At 59.4% G+C, this 631-nt stretch overlaps 1 protein-coding gene across 1 annotated transcript in view; it reads left to right on the top strand.

Moving 5' to 3' along the window:
- Positions 1 to 631, top strand: part of NGA_0233900 (uncharacterized protein) — a gene marked incomplete at its 3' end in the record, with an annotated part of 880 nt that continues 249 nt past the window's right edge. The window contains exons 1-3 of the mRNA XM_005854400.1: positions 1 to 111; positions 257 to 351; positions 478 to 591. Coding sequence (XP_005854462.1) covers positions 69 to 111; positions 257 to 351; positions 478 to 591 — 252 coding nt within the window. The 5' untranslated portion in view covers positions 1 to 68. The remainder of the gene's footprint in view (positions 112 to 256; positions 352 to 477; positions 592 to 631) is intronic.

Below are 631 nucleotides of genomic sequence, written 5' to 3' on the forward strand. Positions count from 1 at the left end.
CGGAGGACGTGGGGGAGTTTTTGACCCGGATATATCAGCTGTGTAAGTGGACACCGGAGTGCAACATCATGGCCCTCATCCTCGTCATGCGGCTCTTCCAGTACAATCCTGGTAGGGAGAGAGAGGGAGAGGGAGGAAGGGAGGGAATGAGGATGGGGGGAAGGAGGAGCGGTGGAAATGGGATATTGTCTGTGAAGGACCCGGCGACCGATTGCATGACTCGGCCGGTTTTTCTCTCCCCTCCTTCCCTCCCTAGACATGACCCTCCACGCGGGGAACTGGCGGCGGGTCCTCTTGATCGCTTTCATGATTGCCCAAAAAACGTGGGACGACCGAGCGCTGCGCAACAAGGTTGGGAGACAGGGGGGGAAGGAGGGGAGAGAGAAAGGGGAGGAATGAGGACGGAGGGTCGAGGGGAGAATTGTTAGCACCCCTGACATGCACGCTTCTCCCCTTCCTCTCCCCCTTCCTGGATAGGACTTCCCACAAATCTGGACGGCGGTCACGGGCTGGGACGAGAGGGAGAGTCCCATCATCCTGGAGGAGATCAATGAGATGGAACGGGCCTTTCTCCGCAAACTCGACCATCAGGTGCCTTGCCCCCTTCCCTCCCTCCCTCCCTCCCTCCCTC

Source organism: Nannochloropsis gaditana (genome assembly GCF_000240725.1).
Source record: "Nannochloropsis gaditana CCMP526 unplaced genomic scaffold scaffold518, whole genome shotgun sequence".
Lineage (NCBI taxonomy): Eukaryota > Eustigmatophyceae > Eustigmatales > Monodopsidaceae > Microchloropsis > Microchloropsis gaditana.